A 22,635-nucleotide genomic window follows, 5' to 3' on the forward strand; every position below is an offset into this window, starting at 1 on the left:
AATTGTAAATATTTATGCACCCAACATAGGAGCACCTCAGTACATAAGGCAAATGCTAACAGCCATAAAAGGGGAAATGGACAGTAACACAACTACAGTAGGGGACTTTAACACCCCACTTTCACCATTGGACATCATCCAAAATGAAAGTAAATAAGGAAACACAAGCTTTAAATGATACATTAAACAAGATGGACTTAATTGATATTTATAGGACATTCCATCCAAAAACAACAGAACACACTATCTTCTCAAGTGCTCATGGAACACTTTCCATGATAGGTTATATCTTGGGTCACAAATCAAGCCTTGGTAAACTTAAAATTGAAATTGTATCAAGTATCTTTTCCAACCACAATGCTATGAGACTAGATATCAATTAACAGGAAAAAATCTGTAAAAAATACAAACACATGGAGGCTAAACAATACACTACTTAATAACCAAGAGATCACTGAGGAAATCAAAGAGGAAATCAAAAAATACCTAGAAAAAAATGACAATGAGAACACAATGACTCAAAACCTATGGGATGCAGCAAAAGCAGTTCTAAGAGGGAAGTTTATAGCAATACAATCCTACCTTAAGAAACAGGAAACATCTCAAATAAACAACCTAACTTTACACCTAAAGGAACTAGAGAAAGAAGAACATAACAACCCAAAAGTTAGCAGAAGAAATCATAAAGATCACATCATAAATAAATGAAAAAGAAATGAAGGAAGCAATAGCAAAGATCAATAAAACTATAAATTGGTTCTTTGAGAAGATAAACAAAATTGATAAACCATTAGCCAGACTAATCAAGAAAAAAAGGGAGAAGATTCAAATGAATAGAATTAGAAATGAAAAAGGAGAAGTAACAACTGACACTGCAGAAATACAAAGGATCATGAGAAATTACTACAAGCAACTCTATGCCAATAAAATGGACAACCTGGAAGAAATGGATAAATTCTTAGAAATGCACAACCTGCTGAGACTGAACCAGGAAGAAATAGAAAATATGAACAGACCAATCACAAGCACTGAAAGTGAAACTGTGATTAAAAATCTTCCAACAAACAAAAGCCCAGGACCAGATGGCTTCACAGGCAAATTCTATCAAACATTTAGAGAAGAGCTAACACCTATCCTTCTCAAACTCTTTAAAAATATAGCAGAGGGAGGAACACTCCTAAACTCATTCTATGTGGCCACCATCACCCTGATACCAAACCAGACAAAGATGTCACAAAGAAAGAAAACTACAGGCCAATATCACTGATGAACATAGATGCAAAAATCCTCAACAAAATACTAGCAAAGAGAATCCAACAGCATATTAAAAGGATCATACACCATGATCAAGTGGGGTTTAGTCCAGGAATGCAAGGATTCTTCAATATGTGCAAATCAATCAACGTTATACACCATATTAACAAATTGAAGATGAAAACCATATGATCATCTCAATAGATGCAGAAAAAGCTTTCGAAAAAATTCAACACCCATTTATGATTAAAAACCCTGCAGAAAGTAGGCATAGAGGGAACTTTCCTCAACATAATAAAGGCCATATATGAAAAACTCACAGCCAACATCATCCTCAATGGTGAAAAACTGTAACCATTTCCACTAAGATCAGGAAAAAGACAAGGTTGCCCACTCTCACCACTCTTATTCAACACAGTTTTGGAAGTTTTAGCCACAGCAATCAGAGAAGAAAAGGAAATAAAAGGAATCCAAATTGGAAAAGAAGAAGTAAAGCTGTCACTGTTTGCAGATGACATGATACTATACATAGAGAATCCTAAAGATGCTACCAGAAAACTACTAGAGCTAATCAACGAATTTGGTAAAGTAGCAGGTTACAAAATTAATGCACAGAAATCTCTGGCATTCCTATACACTAATGATGAAAAATCTGAAAGTAAAATCAAGAGAACACTCCCATTTACCACTGCAACAAAAAGACTAAAATACCTAGGAATAAACCTACCTAAGGAGACAAAAGACCTGTATGCAGAAAACTATAAGACACTGATGACAGAAATTAAAGATGATACAAATAGATGGAGAGATATACCATGTTCTTGGATTGGAAGAATCAACATTGTGAAAATGACTCTATTACCCAAAGCAATCGACAGATTCAATGCAATCCCTATCAAACTACCACTGGCATTTTTCACAGAACTAGAACAAAAAATTTCACAATTTGTATGGAAACACAAAAGACTCTGAATAGTCAAAGCAATCTTGAGAAAGAAAAACGGAGCTGGAGGAATCAGGTGCCTCGACTTCAGAGTATACTACAAAGCTACAGTAATCAAGCCAGTATGGTACTGGCACAAAAACAGAAATATAGATCAATGAAACAGGATAGAAAGCCCAGAGATAAACCCACACACATATGGTCACCATAGTTTTGATAAAGGAGGCAAGAATATAAAATGGAGATAAGACAGCCTCTTCAATAAGAGGTGCTGGGAAGAGTGGTCAGCTACATGTAAAAGAATGAAATTAGAACAGTCTCTAAGAGCATACACAAAAATAAACTCAAAATGGATTAAAGACCCAAATGTAAGGCCAGACACTATCAAACTCTTAGAGGAAAACATAGGCAGAACACTCTATGACAAAAATCACAGCAAGATCCTTTTTGACCCACCTCCTAGAGAAATGGAAATATAAACACAAATAAACAAATGGGACCTAATGAAACTTAAATGCTTTTGCACAGCAAAGGAAACCATAAACAAGATGAAAAGACAACCCTCAGAATGGGAGAAAATATTTGCAAATGAAGCAACTGACAAAGGATTAATCTCCAAAATTTACAAGCAGCTCATGCAGCTCAATAGCAAAAAACCAAAAAACACAATCCAAAACTGGGCAGAAGACCTGAATAGACATTTCTCCAAAGAAGATATACACATTGCCAACAAACACATGAAAGAATGCTCAACATCACTAATCATTAGAGAAATGCAAATCAAAACTACAATGAGATATTATCTCACACCAGTCAGAATGGCCATCATCAAAAAATCTATAAACAATAAATGCTGGAGGGGTGTGGAGAAAAGGGAACCCTCTTGCACTGCTGCTGGGAATGTAAACTGATATAGCCACTATGGAGAACAGTATGGAGGTTCCTTAAAAAACTAAAAATAGAACTACCATACGACCCAGCAATTCCACTACTGGGTATATACCCTGAGAATACCATAATTCCAAAAGGGTCATGTACCACAATGTTCACTGCAGCTCTATTTGCAATACCCAGGATACGGAAGCAACCTAAGTGTCCATCAACAGATGAATGGATAAAGATGTGGCACATATATACAATGGAATATTACTCAGCCATAAAAAGAAACGAAATTGAGCTATTTGTAATGAGGTGGATAGACCTAGAGTCTGTCATACAGAGTGAAGTAAGTCAGAAAGAGAAAGACAAATACCGTATGCTAACACATATATATGGAATTTAAGAAAAAAAATGTCATGAAGAACCTAGGGGTAAGACAGGAAAAAAGACACAGACCTACTAGAGAATGGACTTGAGGATATGGGGAGGGGGAAGGGTAAGCTGTGACAAAGCGAGAGAGAGGCATGGACGTGTATACACTACCAAACGTTAAGGTAGATAGCTAGTCGGAAGCAGCTGCATAGCACAGGGAGATCAGCTCAGTGCTTTGTGACAGCCTGGATGGGTGGGATAGGGAGGGTGGGAGGGAGGGAGAAGCAAGAGGGAAGAGATATGGGAACATATGTATATGTATAACTGATTCACTTTGTTATAAAGCAGAAACTAACACACCATTGTAAAGCAATTATACTCCAACAAAGATGTAAAGAAAAAAAGAAGATGTGGCACATATATACAATGGAATATTACTCAGCCATAAAAAGAAACGAAATTGAGTTATTTGTAGTGAGGTGAATGGATCCAGAGTCTGTCATACAGAGTTATGTGAGAAAGAGAAAAACAAATACTGCATGCTAACACATATATATGGAATCTAAAAAAATAAAAAGGTCATGAAGAACCTAAGGGCAAGACGGGAATAAAGACACAGACCTACTAGAGAATGGACTTGAGGACATGGGGAGGAGGAAGGGTAATCTGGGACTTAGTAAGAGAGTGGCATGGACATATATACACTACCAAATGTAAAATCGACAGCTAGTGGGAAGCAGCTGCATAGCACAGGGAGATCAGCTCAGTGCTTTGTGACCACCTAGAGGGGTAGAATAGGGAGGGTGGGAGAGAGGGAGATGCAAGAGGGAAGAGGTATGGGGATATATGTATATGTATAGCTGATTCACTTTGTTATAAAGCAGAAACTAATACAACATTGTAATGCAATTATACTCCAATAAAGATGTTAAGAGAAAAAAAAGATATATGCACCCCAATGTTCATTGCAGCACTATTTAAAATAGCCAGGACATGGAAGCAACCTAAATGTCCATCAATAGATGAATGGATAAAGAAGATGTGGTGTACACACCATTGTAAAGCAATTATACTTCAATAAAGATGTAAAAAAAAAAAAAGATGTGGTGTGTGTATACACACACACACACACACACACACACACACACAATGGAATATTACTCAGCCATAAAAAAGAATGAAATAATGTCATTTGCAGCAACATGGATGGACCTAGAGATTATCACACTAAGTGAAGTAAGTCAGAGAGAGAAGGACAAATACCATATGATATCACTTAACATGTGGAATCTAAAATACGACACAAATCAATGTATCTACAAAACAGAAATAGACTCTCAGACACAGAGAACAGAGTTCTGGTTGCCAAGGGAGAGGGGAGGTGGTGGAGGGAAGGACTGAGAGTTTGGGATTAACATATGCAAACTAGTGTATATAGGATGGATAAAGAAACAACAAGGTCCTACTGTATAGCACAGGCAACTATATTCAGTATCCTCTGATAAACGACATTGGAAAAGAATATATATAACTCAATCAGTTTGCTGTACAACGGACATTAACACAACATTGTAAATCAGCTATATTTCAATTTAAAAAAGTAACAGTGTAATATAGGAAAAGGAAAGATCAAGTGTATTTTCAGATTGTGTTTTATACTTAAACTCAAAGCAACTCAATTTTTAAAAACACTATCAAGATAAAAGAATTTGATAAGGAGGGTAAAAATAAGTAGGCAAATAACCCCAATAAAATACAAATAATGCTAATAAAATACAAATAACCCCAATAAAAGTGGAAGCTACAACACAGAATTAAATTTATTAAGAAATCTTATTGCTTAATACTATAAAATCTCAATGAAAACTTAAAACAAGATCTGATTCAATTTACAGGTAAGTGTATGTTCCTTGATGGAAAGTCAATATTTAACAAAATTTTCCTGTTTATATGTAAGGTGTGCAATTATACAATTCCAAAATGAATCCCAATTCTACTTCTCTTTCTTTTCTTTTGGGACCAGATGGAATTATTTTTAAATTCCTATGGAAGAGTATACATCACAGAGAAGTCAAGAAATTCTGAAAAGTATTTGTGACAGGAGAGTTGCCTTATCAGATATTAAAATTTATTCAAAATAGCAAACTTTTATTATTGGCACAGGAATAAACAAACAGATTAGTGGAAAAGAAGATCAAGTCCAAAAACAGTTCGAATATATAAGAATATCTGATATATAGCAAAGTGGCAACAACCAGCTAAATAAAAATGGCAGTTGGAGAAGTACAAAAAGGAAGAAAGAATCTACCACACCACTACAAATCATCATTCTAAGGTGCCTGCTGTCACAGTATGGAGTATCATAGTCCTAAGAGTGTAATGACTATACATCATTAAATTCAGGAATGGTGTATCAGAAACACAGGAAGCAAAAAGAAAAAAAAGAATGAAGAAAATCTCAAGATACCAAAAAAAAAAAAAAGAGAAAAGTACTAAGTTTTAATAATGAGAGGACAAAGGAACCTTGGCAAAGACTTCGAGACTGGATGTTCTACAATCATTCATTCATCCACACAACCAGCATTTACTGAAAGCAAGGAATACAGAGCTGACACACAGGTAAAGAAGTACAATGTAATATAAATGTCAAAGTATCTGTGCAACCATATTAAGAAGATGTCCATACATTTTATCTATGAAAATAAGAGAAAAGTTCATAGAAAAGATAGCATTTAAAATACTTGGTATTTAGAATGACTGAACGTTTTTAAAGAGGAAAAGGTTGTGGGAGTGGGATAGGGATTAACAAGGATTAATTTCCAGAAAGAGGGAAGAGATGTGCAAATGCAAAAGTGCATGAGAAAACACGCGGTGGTTGGAGAAGAGAAGCTGGGGTAGGTAAGTATTGATTCTGCTAATGTTTCAGTTGCCCCTTTCCAGGCAAAGATGCCATCTGTTTGCATACTAGATTTGTCTCCTCAGAATCAAATTCCTTCCAATAGCAATCTAAGTTCTACAGATCAACCAAAGGACAGATTCACTGCAATCAAGCTGAGTGGAGGATAATCTTAGGAAAAGTAACACTGCCACACTTAAATCTTGAGCAGTTCAAACCATGAGACCTTTCTTTTATTTCCTGTTTTCTCTGTCTGCCTCTTTACCAGACAGACACAAATATAGGAGTAGCCCTGAGAATATCTGTCTATAGCTCTTAAGGCACTGGAATTCTACACTATAAACTGTAAGTATGACAATGTATTGAAATTTTTAAATGCTGATGTTTTTTTCCCCGTTGAGAAATACTACTGGGAAAAGTCAATTGAATCTCAATTGTAAATTGTTTCAATTTGGATCTAAGGGTAAACAACACAGTGTCCTTTGTTTGTGGGCACAGGGTGGGAATTATTATTAAGTACCTTTACAAATTCTTGAAATTTTGGAAACGGACACATGACAGACATGATATTAACACTCCTATGGATAACTTAATTTTTAGAAGTGTGACTGGTTTGATCTGAGGAAGCAGCATTTCCACTTGATAAATTACTAATGCTTTATTTCTGAAGAAGAATGTGTAGTCATTTATCTGGACATTTTTGCTAGCAGATAGGACTGTTGCAGATACTTCTATATTAATAGCTGGGACTTAGAAGGTGGGAGTGGGGGCTTGTTCTGGGGTTTCTGTTTTCTGTCTTAATACGTGGGAAGAATGCCTCAATCAAAACTGTGTGACTTTTTAAGGGAAATACGTATCTGTGGAATGAGATTTTTAGAAAAGCCAATCTGGATGACATTTTATCGTTCAGATTTAAGGCTGCTATTATTTGGTGTACTTATGTAATCCCACCTAGTACCCTTGATGGCACAATATGGCCAGATACAGAGCTAGGAGATAAAAAAAGAGGGGCGTGGGGTGCCTTCTTGGTCTTGTTTAGTGTTTCTCAAAGTATAGCTGTGTGCAATTAACTGGGATGCTTGTTTAAAATTTCAGATTCTGATCCCCCACTTTCAGAGAGTCTGATTCAATACTCTGGAGCAGGACTCAAGAATCTACACTTTTAACTACTACATCAGCTGATTCTGATGCAGAAGAGAAACACTGATGCATGCAGTAATGGCAAAGGACAAATTAATGATAACCACTACAGACGTTAACTTAGAATATTTTCCTAAGTGAATAAAGCAGTTGATTTAATAAAACTATTATCACTGACTTTAGTTACACTGATAAATATTACCAATTATACTATAACTCATTGCTGATAGTTAATAATGCTGTACAGTTCTTTAAAAAGCTATACCAAAAGGGCAATTTTTCAAGACTCTGTCAAAATATCACTCTATAACAGAAATACAGTTCAAAAAATTGACTATCAAAACTTAAAAAAAATATATAATTTAAATAAAGCCCTTTTATTTCAAGGTCCTTAAGGGAATACTGTTACGCTGTTCAGACTTTTTTTAAATAGTAGAACTGATCTTTTTTCATATCTTTTCTCTGGTATAAGAAGCACATGCTTTACCACAGTACCCCACACACTCCTACACATATACGGGTTTTTTAAAAAAGTCGATCTTTTAAATATTTTACACTGCATTCAAATAAAAAGTAATCAAAAATAACACGTGCCATACAACGTCTTTGTTAGAGTGACTCTTGCGTTGGTACGGACTACTGAATTCACCTATTGGATATTTCATTTATATGTAAATAAACTGATTTATAGATCAATAAAGAATCATGATTATGGGGGCTTCCCTGGTGGCGCAGTGGTTGAGAATCTGCCTGCCAATGCAGGGGACACGGGTTCGAGCCCTGGTCTGGGAAGATTCCACATGCCGCGGAGCAACTAGGCCCGTGAGCCACAACTACTGAGCCTGCGCATCTGGAGCCTGTGCTCCGCAACGAGAGAGGCCGCAACAGTGAAAGGCCCGCGTACCGTGATGAAGAGTAGCCCCTGCTCACTGCAACTAGAGAAAAGCCCTTGCACAGAAACGAAAACCCAACACAGCCATAAATAAATAAATAAATTTTTTAAAAAAAGAATCATCATTATGGGACAGCTGACTAGACATGAAAATAATCTAATTACTTTAAACCAGATATTATCATGGTAGCCACTGAAATATATATATGTGCACACACATGTGTGTATATACATGTATATATACACATACATATATGTAATTTAAGGCTTATTAAAGATACTTACTACTATTAATAATGTAGCTCGGAATCATTTTACCTTTTAATATTGCTGCTGAAATTCCAATGGTAGCACAAAATAGGGGGGAAAAAAGCAAAGGCATTAAAGAGTTATATGGAATAATATTTTGCCTGTGTTTGATGTGCTTAAATGCATGTATACAGGAAAGAAGATCTGAGTTGGAAAAAAGGGCTCAGAAAAAAAAAAAAGCAGGCACATAGGCGGATTTAAGAAGATCAGAAATCCTTTCTACTGTTTCTATTTATACATCCTTACATACATCCTACTCACTCCACAGTCCTTAAATAGTTGACATCTCAATGAATCTCAAAGAATAAAGCAATACAAGAAGACAAGACAAAACACTAATTTGGCTAGCACTAGATTATTGCTAAGCTTTTTTTTTTATTGTTCCACTTGGAAGATATACTGAATTGAAAATGAATAAGTTTCCTACCTATCTGCCAAGCAAACATCCCAACATCAACAACCCTGTGCAGATTATACAACTTTATCCATTTAAGGGGGGATGGGAGGAGTACTGCTCTCTCTATAGGTATCTCCAGTGGATAAGAAAGACTGCTGTTATAAGCAGGATTTCAGTCTATATCTGATGGTTCACTTTCCCTCATTTCTCCTCTATTCCTAGATGTGAAACTATGAAAGAATACTAGTTAAGACCTTGCATTTATACAGCAATTTGGGTTTCAAAGAGCTTTCAAGTTACTAACAAACATTTTGGCCTAGAGAGGACTATATCATGAATTAAGGCATGCTATCTTGTTCTTCAGGCATCTGCCATGTATAACTCTTGTAACTTATAAATACCTATGTGATGAACTTGGATCTCAATGGAAAGAAGCTGCTAGATTTCTATTGCCTTCATCAAGACAGTGGTCATTTGATTATAGGTGGCCTGGTAAAACCCCACTACTATTATATTGTATACAACACCCTTCTATACAATCTCTTTTTATTCCTTATTAAAAAAATAGAAGATGTAGCATCAGTGAAATTGAATGGTGAACATCTGTGGATATTAAAAATGACTCAGTGTAATCTCTTGTATTTTTATCACTGGGCAGAATTATAGCAAAAATTATAAATTACATACAAAAATATAATTCTAGAAACATTCTAACTCACCGAACAAAGCAAAATAAACATTTTACTACCCTTTTTTCCAAAAGAAAAATATATTTTGAAACCATCTTCTAAAAAGTTTACTTCTTTTACCAGTGAATCATAAATAATCTTTTTGTAACTCATTTTTGTTATCAAGTTAGGAAAATTAATGCTACGCTGAATACAAATGATTTTTTACCCTTACCTCGATCTTTTGCTTTGTCAGAAAGGAGGACCTCTACCTCCTCATATTCCCGGATGGCGTCCAATATGATACTTCCTTCTTTACTGAATAAGAACAGCATGGGGATTGTGATGTCATCTGTGTCCTTTCCATCACCTGCCATCTGGAACAGAGGGGCAGTATCACTGCTGCTCCCCTCATTGTCATCTAGCCAGAAAATGAATACAGCAAACATAAAAACGTTCATCCATTAAAAAGGTCTAGCTACCAATCTTTACCGTTGTTTACCTGTTGACAGCATTAATTTTCTGCATCAAGAACCATAGAAACACTCATACTTTTGGGGCCCACTAATTCTACTCCTAGAAATCTATTCTGAGGAAATAATTCAAAAGAAGCAAAATGATCTATGCCTGAAAAAGTTTACTGGAGTGCTTTTTGTAACTGTCAACAACTGTAAACTATTATAAGTAAATTATAACGAACTACCTGAGGGAACACACAGAAAAACAAAATGTTATTATTACATAAAAAAAGTAGAACACAAAATTCTAGGATTATGACTATAAAGATTTCACATGCTTGTGAAAAAGCCTAAAAATGGAAAAATTCAAAGACTTGAATTACAATGATAGAACTATGAAATTTTATTGTTGTTTAGGATTTCTTCGAATGGCATTATATTGTTTTACCAAACTACAAATTGACGGTTCTTTTTAATATACTGTTCACAAGGAATAATTATGACTATACTGTTTTTTCCTCTGTAAGCTGAATGAAACACTATTGTTACTTTACGCCGGCTAAATAATAGGAGTACGACTGCTAAATACTGTTTTACTGGCGATGCCAGTTATGTCCAGCCCTAATCTTACATGCCAGTCTCCCTGGAGAACTTGCCCATCCCTTCACAGGCAGCTTGCGTGGATAGGCCCTTCTAGGTGGAGAATACCGTGTAGAACCCATCCCCTTAGCAGTAACTGACTAGACAAAGGATGGTTACCTGACCCTCAGTCTCTGCTGCTTGTCACTGTTCCAACCACTCAACTCCACCACTGTAGCTTGAAAGTGGCTATAGATGACATGGAAACAAACTGACATGCTGTGTTCTAGAAAACTTTCATTTACAAAAACAGGCAGTGAGCTGAACTTGGCTTGCAGGCTGTAGTTTGCCAACCACTCATTTAAGTTATGAAGCAGAATTTCTCCTAATACTTACTTAGACTAATGAAATTCATGCATTCATTAAATTAACACTGGCGTGCCAATATGAGATAAGCAAACGGCAAAGTAAATAATGTTTCACTGAACTAAATCCTACTGTTTTATTTTAAATCTCTTGTTTATTTACCCTGAGTTCAAAAAGGAAATCTATCCTAATTAGAAAGAACAAATTCAAAATGGAGTTCCCCTGGGAGACAATCTATACAGAAGAACTAACTTCACAAATAGGATGTGACCTCAGGTTTTCCAGTTCTTTCTGAATGTAAACTCATATTTACTTAAAGCATAGAAAAATTTATATTTTCCCTGATAGTCATGCCCTGCTTGTCAGGATATCAGTCCACAGATTTTTCTGTGGAAAATGAAAAGGCAAACACACTGGTTGAAATACATGCGTAAAATGATTTGAAGTTTATAATTTCAGTGGAAAAAGACCCAAGGAGATAAAAACTTGCTAGCAACTAGTGCTTATACCCATGATATGTCAGTTATTTTAGGAAATTTTATATATACTATCTTCAAACCTTACAACCACCTAAAGGATATTTATTACCATTTTCACTGGAGCTAAAAAATACGCTATGGAATAAACAGATAAAGAAACTAAAGCTGGGCCAAGGTTACACCATGATTTTGTGGTAGAGCCAGGAACTACAACCCCACGTGTCTGACTCCAAAGCCGGCACCTATGTGGAGTCATGGATACTTTCAGTGACTCCCCATTGGAGGTGGCAGGGTGTAATTCTTGCTCCTAGGGGGCTTTGGATCTCGTGGGCCCATTTTTTTATCCGTGGTATTGGGTGTTTTTAGCACTCACTCCTACTGCACCTTCACACCGGACCCCAAGTACTTTTATTGGCATTAATATACAGAAACCCAAATCTAGACTTTCAAACAAGATATGAGATATATACACATTCTTAAGAGTCATTGGATTACCTATCCATTATGCTGGCTAGTGAAGTAAAAATAATGCCAAACTCTGATAAAAGTTTGGAAAATGAAAGGAAAAATCCTAAAAATTATGTCTTAGTCAACACAATGACATGGAGGCTTACTTACCAATAACAATGCCACCAATGGCTCCAGCATTCTGGATGTTGCGTGCCTTTTCTGCAAACATGCACTGTCCTCTTTGTATCAAAGCAATCTTTCCCATCACTGCCTCAGGGTTAGTAAGCTCTGAACAACCATTGTACGGTTTACTGCTTGCAACAAATCCTCTTGTCTGGCAGAAATAAAAGTAACTTAAGTAATCTTTTATCTTCTCCAATCACTACCTAGCCATTAAAATTCAATATCTAGAGCTTTAAGTAGACCTCACTTCTTTTCTAATGCTAACATATACAATATATATTTAGCATAAATTTTTGTTTTGAACATTTTGTATATTATAGTACCCAACCAATATTTCTACTGTGCCTTGCAGTTTATGAAGCATTTTTACGTAAATTACTAAACCAGATCTTTATAATGACTCTGAGTGAAGTAATACAGATAATATTTCCATTTTACGTATGGGAAAACTGAGATTCAGTTTACATAATTTGCTCAAAGTCACTATGTTAGTAAGTGGTAAAGTTGGAACCTCAGGCTGACTCACTACGTACCCATACCTACACTTACAAGAAGCTGGGAACCATTTTTAAACCATCACTGGTAACAGGAAAAATTTTTGAAAGGGGAAAAATGGATTTAATCTACATGAATCTGCAAGCAGCTCTTCTTCCTAGAAAAATTAAATCCACCAGAGAACTGATTTTAAAGATGTGAGTGTAAAGATGTTTTAAGATCCTTCTCTCTCTTAGAAGGTAAACTCCATGAGGGCATACATCTTCACTTGTTTTTGTAAACTTGATACATAGCAAATATCTAAAATACTACCTAGAATAAGAGTTATTGAATAAATGAATCAACTATAAACATACATAGCTTTAAAATATACACTAGAAAAAGTTTAAATTGGGGGTAACAGAGTTCAAAGACCACCGGCTTTAGATGATCAGAATACTTGGGTTCTGGTCTAGTGGCTAGCTTTGCTACCACTTAGTCAGACAGTTGAACCTGTGAACTTCATTTCCTACAGTAAAACTAATACGATCGACTAGCTTAATGGCCTTCCAAATTTGCTCAGTGGAACCTCAGGAAAAGGATGAATTCCTAACACCTGATGCTCTCCACAGCCATGTGTCCAGAGCACCTCTGCTTTAGCTGTTCCCTACATTAAGCCTCTGAGTTATTAGATTTTTGTTCATAGAAAGGTTTCAGTAGTTTAAAAGTTTGAAAACCATTTTTAGATAAGTTAAAGGCATTGAATTAGAGAACAATATCTGAACATTTTAAGTAAAATTCTATAACCATACTGCATACATAAATTATGACTCAATATTTTCAAGATACACTTTTAATTTTAATCTACTTTAATCTGGGAGATTAAATATTTAGGTGTTTTAAATAAGTTAAAACTACTAAATTAGAAAAGAGACTAAGAAATTAGATAATACTTAAATAATATTTGAGTTCAATTTCAACAAGCATATTATAGGTGTACATACCTCTTTATGTTTAGACAGATCTAGCCCAAACTGAGCTGGACCAGCAGTTAACACTACCCGGCCAAAAAATGGGTGAGAAACAATTTGTACAGCTCGTGGAGGTAGCTGCTGCTCTTTTTGTTGTTGACTTGACAATTCAATCATCTCCTGCATAAACCTCAACCCATCTTCCGCGTCAATTGAACTAGCAGCCTAGGAAAGAAACAAATTAATTTTATCCTTTCTTTCTGGAAACTTTCAACTTTTTGATTTCTTAAATACTACTGCACTATAGTTTTCTACTCTAAAATTTATCCTATCAGTTTTGGTCTCTACCAAATATTTATGGCCTTATTTGTTCTCAAAAATATTACTTCTGGAAATATTTTCTGAATATAACATCTGTAATTTTTATTAATGTCTCTTTCACTGTCCTATAAACCACTTTTGATACAAATTTAGAAGTGCACTTCCACTAAATGCTCACTTTGCTTGTTCTCTCCTCTGGTTGCCCTTTTAAGAAATAAACCTCATAACTGACCCACATTCCCCTCCTTCTTTGAAATTATGAACCAACAACCAGATTAAATTCAAAACATAAGTATCAGGCACCTATTACATCTCAGTACTTGACTAGGCACTAGGGACATAATCTTTTACTTTAAGGAGTTTGTATCTAGAGGAGAGAGACATGTAAAATTAGCTATGATAAAATTTCTCAAGTGGGAAAGTGGACTAGTAACGTAGACAAAGGAAGGACTGATTCTGTCAGCGTGTATCTGGGAAATATTTGGAATGATTCAAATTGAATCTTAATAGAGGAAAAGTTGAAGAGTGCCTGACTACAGGAGGAAAAGGATGAATTCCTAACACCTTATAGAAAAAGTCAATGGAACCTGACAAGGGATAGAGGATAGAGGAGAATGGAAAGGAGCTGGGAGAAAGAAATGCAAGCCCATTCTGAGATTTCTAGTTTTGGTGACTTAGAGAATGATGATAGGGTTGACTGAGATGGAGAACGAAAAGGCAGAGAGACAGACTGTAGTGGGAGCAGGGAGAGAGAACAGGTTTGGACAGATTGAGATTGAGATGCAGAAATGTACGACAGGCAGATTATAGCTGGGTTTAAAAAGTAAAGTTGGGTTTAAGAAGTAAAGTAAAATCAGGATTACATACATGTATCACGTGTACAAAGATGACAGCAGAGCTTGTAGAAATAGATGACACTATTGAAGAAGAGTATAGTAAGAAAAACATACGATCCAGATTCTTTGGTAGTGCCTACACTGAGTCGTGCCGAGAAGAGCTGCAAAGGAATCTACAAAATATTGCACAAAGTATTTGGAAAGGTGTTGCTGGAATACCCTGGAAGCCAAGAAAGGGGTAGGTTTTAAAAAGAGGCCAGCCAACAGTTACATAAAAGTTCAATCAGAGGAGGACTAAGAGGCTACTGGCTGGCAATTATGTCACTGGTGACCCATGTTAAAGCAATGTCATCAGGGATTTCATTCCCACCGCTGGGGAGTGAGGATGAGTGAAACGTAAGGAAGCAGACAGAGTCTTGTTAGGGAAGGAGGGATGATGTGGCAAGAATAGGGATGAGACAGAAACCTGAGGGGAAGGCAAGGTGAGGGGAAGGCAAGGTGAGGGGAAGGCAAGGTGGTGGGAAGGCTGAATCCGAGATTATGGGGTATCCGAATATGGTTCTATGTTAAAATATTTCTCAAACTGTAGTTTTCTCAGAATTAATGCAGTAATAAGGTGAATAATTTAAAGCCCTTGGGTTATGAAAGCTTTTAAAGCAAAAACCAAGAAAAATTTCCTAAAGAGGTATGTTATGTTTCCTAGGCATAGATAAATAAATGCATATTTTGATTTCTATAATGAATAAAGTATTTAAATTCAGCTCTTTGGAAACTAAAATAGTATAAATTAGAGATATAAATATTAAAATGAATTATTAGCTTTTAAGATTATGTTCTAAATAAAATAGTGGAAAGACAAGCGACTGAGAAACAGAAAACTTAGATCTGAGTCCTATATTTGACCATATTAACGTAAGCAAATTACTCAACCTACTTGTGACTTGATTGATTTATACTACAAAGGGGTTGAATCAGATGGCTTTCCAAAATACTTCCAAGTTCTAAAATTCTGATACTCTGACCTTAAACCACACACTGAAGGTTTTTAGAAAGCCAAATGTCATTATCTTATTAAAGCTACTGAGACCAAAGAGGACAAAGATGGTAGCTAATTAGTACAGCAATGTCTTACTTGGATTGCATGTTGAACCAACTGGACTCTCCCATCTTTGAGGTGAATCAAACTCACCCCCATCTTCTTCAAGATTTCTAAATGCTCAGGGTTAGTGGCCATGAAATCTCTGGCTCTCAGAGGGGGTTTAGCTCCACTCCTGAAACTCTCCTCTCTGCTAAAAGTAATTATAGGCAAGGCTTAAAAAAACCCACAAGTCAGAATTGGGAAAAAAAGCATAAGGCAAACAAATTGCTAGTTTTAAACTAGTGAAAAATGGAATAACTAGAAAGAGTTACTTACCTATATATAACTTAGGTTTTTAATAAGTGGTATAGCTTTCAAATATATTTTACAGTTACAAAAGCTTGTATATTATCTATAAGGCAGTATTAATCAACAGCATTACAATTATTTGAAGGTACACAATAGGTTGGCTTAGAGATTTATTACTATTTATTTCTCCCTCAAAAATCAGATGTTGGGGCTTCCCTGGTTGCGCAGTGGTTGGGAGTCTGCCTGCCGATGCAGGGGACCGGGTTCCTCCAGTTCGGGAGGATCCCACATGCCACGGAGCGGCTAGGCCCATGAGCCATGGCTGCTGAGCCTGCGCGTCCGGAGCCTGTGCTCCGCAACGGGAGAGGCCACAACGGTGAGAGGCCCGCGTAACGCAAAAAAAAACCCAACTCCCCCCCCCCAAAAAAAACATGTTTCTCTCAATATTTTAAAAGCAAAACAATACTTATATCAGTGAACAATAACATTCACTTAAGAAAAAATAATTTTTAAAATTTTCCTAGTAATGGTTTTTCTAATGTAACTATTTGGAAGAAAATGCACTCATTAAGGCAAAAAGTTTTATTCAACAACCAAGAATAAGTACCTCATCAAAAAAATCAAATCAAAACAGTTATTTTTCCTATACAGAAACTACAGATGAAAGGAAAAATATTTTCTACATATACAAAATGTGGAAATATTTGATGAAACTGTTGTGTAAAAATGTGCTCTGGATCTAGAGGGGTGGGATAAGGAGGGTGGGAGGGAGATGCAAGAGGGAGGAGATATGGGGATATATGTATATGTATAGCTGATTCACTTTGTTATAAAGCAGAAACTAACACACCACTGTAAAGCAATTATCCTCCAATAAAGATGTTAAAAAAAAAATGTGCTGTGGAAGTTACAAACTATCATATGCTGCCATAATTACTTGGTTCATTAAACAAAAGATACACAGAAAATTTCCATAATAATAAAAAGACATTACTGCAGAATAAACTTTGCTATCTAACTTTACTCACCAATTTTTAATTTTAATCAGTGATAAGTACATACTCAATATTTTTTAAATCTAAATGAATGTCTTCTTGGCTGTTATATGTTCCTGACATTCTCCGTCATTTACTAAGAATTAATTTTGATATTAACAAATATAAAATAAGACATCTTACACTCTGATGATGCCTCTAGGACAGCTCTTGTCCACCACATTTTTCAAGGGTTCACGAATGCTCTGAGCATACAGTGGGTCATTAGGGAAGAGAATCTGAGTGTTTGGACAAGTCCAATCAAAATTACTGTCATCCAGTTCTGTATATTCTGAAGTCTAAAAATATAAAAGAATGTTATGTAAATAAAAATAATTATTTTACTTTATAGTTCGTTCAAAGGAAACATTAAGTGAAATGTAAGTATACACAGGATGTAATACAAGAAAACAAAATAAGAAAACATCAAGGGTACTTCTCCTACCACACTACATTTATAGAATTCTAGTCATGGATTACTTTTTCCTTGGAAAAACAAAACAAACACATAGGAGTAAAAAAGAGAGTAAGACATTTAGTTGAAAAACATAACCTACTGTGTTTTTTTTAGAGATTCTTTGATTTGTAGTAGAGAGCCAAAGAGGTAACAGATGAGCTTCTGTTGTAAAAATGTAATCTTCTATGTCAAAAATAACGTCTTCTTTATCCGCGAATAACAGGTAAAGATATTTAAACATTTCAGCCAAGAAGAAGGAATCCATTCTAAAATAAAAGGTTACAAATAAATCTAAGAACATAAAAATATCCAAATGTCAACTCTCTGAAAGCCACAGAATCAAGGTCAATAAACCTGTCTACACCAGTACAGACATCCAAAGAACTATAGAATGTATCTATCCCCTGGTGGTAATAGCCTTGACTCCAAGCATATTCCAAGGAAATGAAAAAGACCAGAAGGGCTGCCTACCACACAGGTGCACTAAATCTTGCCAATACTGCAGACAAGGTTTTTCTATGGACCTTCTGAGGGAGAGTTTTCCATTTCTTCTACAGGGAGCCAATAGCAGGGAGGTAACACAGATGATCTTTACTACTGAGGACCATATAAGAATCTTCAATTAATATTAATTGAACTGGATAAAGTAATATGATTTTGATGCAGCCATTTAAGTGATAATCAAGAAGGCTTAAAAGTAATCATTTACAAAAAGTTACATGAAAAAAGTACAACACAGAATCACATGGACTATGATGATAACTTTGTAAACATTTAAATACCTGCCCAGTGTGACTTTACAAATGATTTAATGTTATAACGTTTTAATAAACACTTTAAAGGAAAGCTTTTATAAAAAGTGGTAGGAAAAGAGCACAGTTGTTAGATGGAGTTACAATAACAAGGAATTTAATTATATGTGCTACTTCCCAAAGCATCCTAGCTTTTAGCAGTTACTAGACAGGCTGCATAGTTTCGCAACTGGCCAAGCACAATCCCTGGCACACAGCAGGCACTTGTTAAATGTTTGCGAATGCAAGTTTAAACAGCATTACTAAAGAATGAACTGGAGAGGCAGCTGGACATAGCGGTAAAGAGCTGGGGATTTGGAAATAGAAAAGAACTTCTGATGACGAGCTATGTGACCAAGGAGGATATTATATAAGGACGGTGAGCTTCAGTTTATTCTGAAAGGACATAACAACAATACATGCCTAACAGTGGTGCAAAGACTAAATGACGTACTATAATGTCAACTATTTAGCATAGCACCCGGCATGTGTATGAGCTCAAAAACAGCGCTATCATTATTTTTCCCAGACATAAATGATGTTTTATTTTGGAACAACAACTGTAACGTTTCAACACTTCTTTGAACATTTTGGATGTTAATCATTTTATAACGGATAAAATACTTCCCTGCCAATCTGCAATACACTTATGGTAATTTAACTTTTTCTGGAGGACTGACGGTTATTACCATAAGCAAATGTTAGCTTAAGAACTGTAAACTGATGTGCAAGATTTTGATTTTTGGCAAATTCCACAAGTGATTACGAAACAGATGATTTGTAAATGTTTAGAAAAGACTAGAGACGTGGTAAGACCACTGCAGTATGAGTTGGGTAAAGCTAGCAAGTTTGGGTATCGTATCACATAATCTATTTTGTACTTTAAAACCATAAGTATGTACACAAATGCAAACACACAGGCATAAAAAATGTCTGGAAGACTGTTTCTAAAACTGCCAACAGTGATTATCTTAGGATGGCAAGTGGGGAAAGTATCATAGGGAAGATTTTCATATTTTTTTTGCCATTTAAATTCTTTAACTGATCATTTATTATAAGAAAAATACAGATATTTCTTTTTTGAAAACTGTGTGTGGGGGGCCAGGGAACGGAGACACTGGTGAGCCAGACAACAGCACTGGTAGCTCCGTAGGGGAACAAGCAACCAAATGCAAAGAGCATTACATGGAAAATGTTAAGGCATAATTATCTAAACCCCAGATTCCTGAAAACAGTAATTTAGCTAATACATTAGATGACTGAGATGAAATTTAAGCCTTCTTTTTGGTCTAGAAACGCACACACACACACACACACACAAAAACCCAACAAAATGAAATTTTGCTGGGATGAGTATTAAGTTCTAAGTTTGCACTTTTAAAAAATCAATCAGTTTCTTAAGAGCAGGGTAGAGAACACCCATTTGTCAGCAAGTCATTGTCAAGTATCTGAGGTCAACTGGCCACAAGTTCACTGTTAAACGTAAGAAAGCTGCTAAAGCACATCCAAGAACGTGGTAAGACAAAGATTAGGAATTCTCAACCTTTTGTTGGGCCAAATGCATGCGAGAGACGCAACACTACCACGAGGAACAGTGAGCAGACCAAGCGGTGATCCTCAAGTGGAGAAAGGGTGTAAGCCCACCAGCCCCTCAGAAGATGACCCGTCTTGCGCCTGGACCCAGACGGCAACAGCGCTGCTGCACCAAGTGCACCTCGGGCATCATTAACTCTGGACGTGATGCTTCAAGGGGTACTCTGCACACTGGACTGTGCAACCAGAGTGCGGCACGGGCCGTCAGAGATCCAGAAACAGCACCGCGGGAGGGACACTCAGCAGGAGGAAGAGGAAGGACGCTGAATTTAGAAACACGGAACTCTCTGAACAGAGCAAATCATGTCTTCCTCTGTAATTCCTCCACCTGCTATGTTTCCTTCTGCTCTAGCGCTCACCACGTGGCTGTGATTACTTCTTTACATACCTATCTTCTTCACTGACCATAAGTCACAGGTAGGCAGGGACTGATTCTAATTTATCTTTTCATCCTCTTACCCAAGTTCAGCGTCTGGCGCAGAGTGGGGCGATTAATTTACTGTTCCTTGAATGAGCTGCCAGTAGAGCATATAGTCAAAAGCCTATCTGCCTTGATTAGAATTAACCTTACTAACTGTGTGACCTCAGGCAAGCTCCCCAACTCCCTGTGCCTTGGTTTCTTCATCTATAAAATGAATATCATAATAGAAATTATACTTCAGAGGGTGGCTGTAAAGGATCAAATGAATTAAACATAGAAAGTGCTTAATTAGAAGAGTACCTGAAATGTAGGAAGCAGCCAGTAAATGTTACAGATAAATACAAAAGCTATCTGCTTTCATTTCTTGCTGTTTTCTGTGTGTCTGCTTCCAGAAACCTATCCATTTCTTATCAGCTGTGGTCGGGGAAGGAGGTCCCAAGCCTAATTAACTATTATCTAAATGCTCCAAGAGAAGGACTGAGGGTCAATTCTGTGAGTAGATAATGAGTGTTGTATTTCAGCTGTCCCTAGTTCCTCTGCCAGAAACTCCTTTTACTACTTTCCTTTTTCTAGTTTTCTAGTCCTGATCCTTCAGGACACAGGACGCTCAAGTGACTGTCATATCCCAATCTGCATTTCACGTCCCTTTAGTATGTTTCATAGCACATATACAATGCTTTAAAGCCTGTTTATCTGCCTGCCCCAGTGATTCAATGATAGAAAAGACATGTCTTTTTATCTTTAATCTTCAAAACCTAGTATAACTCTGGCACATAAGACACCTCAGTAAATATTTGTGGAATGAACACTTGCTAACCAAATGAACAAACAAACTTTAGTGTTCATTTAGAAATGTGTTGCTATGTTCTGGACAGTTAAAATAACAGAATCAAATGATCTCAGAATAACTGGAATGTTAGTGAATGTCATATTAACCAAAGGGTGCTTTTCATATCTTGAATACTCCACATCAACTACATCTATCCAGTATCCAATGAAATAGAAACTGCCAATGGGTCTCCCCAGCTCTCCAAATCAGCAACAGAATAAGAATATACACATTAACCACGACATTGCTTTTGAGGAATTCTTGACTGAACAGGAATCATAATCCAGATCATTAGTCATCATCTTGATAATTTCTAACATTTTACATAATATAAAAAACTATTAACAAAGAAGAAAACCCCAACTTTCCTAATACTCCAAAGACCAAGGTTCTGAGGTTTAACAATCATTTATTCATCTATTTAAAAATCATTTGAGCACCAACTATATGCCAGGCACTATGGTAAAAACACAGACTTTTCAAACAATTTAAAATAAGCCTATTCAAGAGAGTTTTAAAAATAAGCACAATGAACTAAGGTTTGCATCTTCAAATACCCTTTGTAAAAGCATTAAGCTGATCTGAAATCTGACTAATAACATTTTGTGTTGTTTCAGAGTTACCCTGAGGAAAGGGGAGGTTAGGAATTGTTTTACCTGTCCTCATGACTTCCAGTACGAACATCCTTCATGGCAGCAAATCCGCAAGGCACTCTAGCATATTTATTTAAATTTTCAATAAGTGTTTTCCCTACTTCAAGGTAGTAAGGATCTCCTGTAGCCTATTAAAAAGGAGAATATATGTATACATATACATAGCTGACATAGTACCATATAACCATTTATTTATCAAATATTTATTGAGTACCTGCCAGGTGCCAGGCATTATATCAGGCACTAGAACACATGTTACATAGAACCTAGTTCTGAAAGTAAGCCATGGATTTGCTTTATGAATTTCTTAAATACACAACTGGAAGGCTGCACAACTGTACCTCTGAGGCTTTGGATGAAATTTCTAATGCCCAGAAAGGCCGCCCGATTAAAGGAAGGCAAGAGACATGCTTTAGAAAGCAGCTCTAGGATATAAAATTTCTCTTTAAAGAAATGCTTCGTAAGTCTTCTGAAAAGGCATAAAACTTAGATGTCAATTCTTGCATCTTTCAATAACTCTATGAACTGGGTGAATAAGAACCATGATATATCCAACCATTATAATATTAAACAAGAACTTTGAAAAGCCGATACTATTACTAT

General features: G+C 36.1%; 1 protein-coding gene across 2 annotated transcripts in view; it reads right to left on the reverse strand.

The window, feature by feature from the left end:
• The window catches only part of EDEM3 (ER degradation enhancing alpha-mannosidase like protein 3), an 87,069-nt gene that overhangs the window by 16,908 nt on the left and 47,526 nt on the right, over nt 1–22,635 (reverse strand). The window contains exons 13-20 of one of the 2 annotated variants that reach the window (XM_065881246.1): nt 22,036–22,160; nt 17,846–18,011; nt 17,433–17,587; nt 16,000–16,153; nt 13,744–13,935; nt 12,251–12,416; nt 9,986–10,171; nt 8,662–8,709 (exon numbers count right to left, since the gene is read on the reverse strand). In XM_065881246.1, the coding sequence (XP_065737318.1) occupies nt 8,662–8,709; nt 9,986–10,171; nt 12,251–12,416; nt 13,744–13,935; nt 16,000–16,153; nt 17,433–17,587; nt 17,846–18,011; nt 22,036–22,160 (1,192 nt within the window). The remainder of the gene's footprint in view (nt 1–8,661; nt 8,710–9,985; nt 10,172–12,250; nt 12,417–13,743; nt 13,936–15,999; nt 16,154–17,432; nt 17,588–17,845; nt 18,012–22,035; nt 22,161–22,635) is intronic. The other variant, XM_065881247.1, reaches the window with a different exon arrangement.

The sequence above is a fragment of the Phocoena phocoena genome, chromosome 1, assembly GCF_963924675.1.
Source record: "Phocoena phocoena chromosome 1, mPhoPho1.1, whole genome shotgun sequence".
In the NCBI taxonomy this organism is placed as follows: Eukaryota; Metazoa; Chordata; class Mammalia; order Artiodactyla; family Phocoenidae; genus Phocoena; species Phocoena phocoena.